This window comes from Trichechus manatus, unplaced genomic scaffold, assembly GCF_000243295.1.
Source record: "Trichechus manatus latirostris isolate Lorelei unplaced genomic scaffold, TriManLat1.0 scaffold00012, whole genome shotgun sequence".
NCBI lineage: Eukaryota > Metazoa > Chordata > Mammalia > Sirenia > Trichechidae > Trichechus > Trichechus manatus.
In genome coordinates, this window is record NW_004443948.1 from 4039414 (window position 1) to 4041791 (window position 2378).

At 41.8% G+C, this 2378-nt stretch overlaps 1 protein-coding gene across 1 annotated transcript in view; it reads left to right on the forward strand.

The window, feature by feature from the left end:
* Window positions 1–2378, forward strand: part of VGLL3 (vestigial like family member 3) — a 63141-nt gene that overhangs the window by 13397 nt on the left and 47366 nt on the right. Inside the window, 1 exon segment of the mRNA XM_012554126.1 lies at window positions 4–246. Within this exon segment, the coding sequence (XP_012409580.1) occupies window positions 4–246 (243 nt within the window).

Sequence of the window (2378 nt, forward strand, 5' to 3'; positions counted from 1 at the left end):
AAGTCACCCTTCCCAGCAAACAAGAGGAGGAGGAGGAGGAGGATGAGGAGGAGGAGGAGGAGGAGAAAGACCAGCCTGCCGAGATGGAGTACCTTAACTCTCGCTGTGTCCTTTTCACTTATTTCCAGGGAGACATTGGGTCAGTAGTGGATGAACACTTCTCAAGAGCTTTGGGCCAAGCCAGCACCCTCCATCCAGAATCTGCCATTTCAAAAAGCAAGCTGGGGCTAACCCCCCTATGGCGAGGTAAGAATTCGAAAGCAGGTGCTCTCCAGGGCACTGTCTCTGTTTCACAACCGCCTGTACCAGGTTCCAGCTGGAAGCGTGCCCCTGGAGGACGGATATCCACTTGCTTTTTAATTTTTCAGGACAGCAAGGAATTTCTTTCAGACAAACAGCTGGATCAGTTTTGTCACATGTGGAATGCAGGGTTGGAAAGGATGTAGTCTCACCCCTTAAATTCCTCATGGAACATAGTGATGCAACTGGTCTGAGTTTATAGTGGCAGGATCAAGCTACAAAGCACCATTCCTGAAGCCCCGATGGCCCAATTTGGATCTCTAAATAATAGGCGTGCCTGAATCAGCTTTTAAAAAATTAGCTCTTGTTCATTCCACTAGGTGCTACGTGGTGACATAGCAGACATCTGAGTCTGACCCAGGAACACAGACTTTGAAAGCCTTCCGTGTTCTCTTGGTAGCTTTCTGTGTCCTGCTTTGTTGTGGTGTTAGCTCTGTCATATACAATCTACACATTACTGACTGCATCTACATGGCTTAAGTTATTCTTTTTACCTAGTAAAGTAAATCGGTAGTTTGTGTATCTGCTTCTTTATTTGCCTCTATATGGAGGTCACGGAGGGATATTTGGATCTGATTTCTGGCTCACAGAAAATTGTTGGCAACATCACAACCAGAATAATTACAAGGTTGAAGAAAAAAATCATGCACCATACCAATGATAATTTCTGAGAAATGTGTTACAGAGTTCCCCCCCGCAACTCACCGGATCATAAGAAGTAGCTAATAAAATGATTCTCAAAGTCTGCTTCCCCTGGACCAGGGGCATCAGCATCACATGAGAGTTTGTTAGCTATGCAAAGTTTTGGGCCTGCTCCATGCACATCTGCTGGATAAGAAAATCTAGGGTGAGGCCCAGTAATCTATGCTTTAATCAGCCCTCTTGGTGATTCAGATACTGGCTTAAGTTTGATGATCATTAATCTAGTGCTGTTAAATATATAGGTTGCAGCTCCCCCCCCACCCCGCATAGTTCTGACCTATTGAATCAGAATTGCCAGAGGAAAGCCCTGGGAATCGCATATGAACAAGTGCCTCAGGAGAGGAAAGGCTAGCCATCTGTGTTAGGCCACACCAAGTAAAGGGGGGCAGCTGAGCAGTGAATAGAGAGGTCTTCTCTCAGCATCAGAGGATTGCTTCTGCTCCATTGTAGGCGAGGCCTTGGCCAAATGGAATTACTGGGTCTCACCTGTGGATGCAATGTTTTTCTTTCTCTTTCTTTCCTTCCTTCCTCCCTCTCTCTCTCCCTTCCTTTCTTCCTTCCTCTCTCCCTACCTCCCTCCCTCCTATCCTTCCTTCTTTCCTGTAAATATGAAGAATGCTAAGATAAGCAGTGACTATAAAGGAGAAAGGGGAATACAAAGTTAAGTGACAGAGGCCTTAGAGATGTATTGGGAAGCTTACTGGTTATTTGATTAGTAAATATTATAGACTTCCTACAGAAACTGAGAACTGGAAGTCTAAATGATTATGGAATCAAAGAATGTCCCATTTGAGAACACCTTTAATAATTTCAATATTTTTAATAATTTGTGGAGGATAAAAGTAGGAAAACTTCAGTGAATTAACAGACTTCAAGAAATAATTTGATACATCAATAATAAGTCTTATCAGGATAATCAGTCCCAGGAGAATAATAAACACAATGTCTATTTCTTTTAGCATACTGGCATATGTAACCTAGTGATCATTTAATGTGGAAAATAGAAACTAGAACCTAAAATTATAGCTAGATGTGAGAATGCTTATCTGCAGTATCATAACCAGAATAGATTTAAGTGATGTACTGTGTATGTGTAAAAACCCTTCAACAATTCAGCATTTTTCCAATAATCTGCATGATGCAATAAAGAAAGACTTGAACAGATACCAAATTTCAGTACAGAAAGGGTGGATATTGGTAATGTTTTAGTAACTGTTATTAGAGTTTTTAGCATTATCTTAAATTTGTTCAGCAAATGTTTATTAAGCTCCTGCTAGGTTCGGTGGTAGAATTCGTGCCTTCCCATAACAAAGTTTATTAAGAAAATGTGCTGCATCCCACTTTGGTGAGTGGCATCTGGGGTCTTAAAAGCTAGC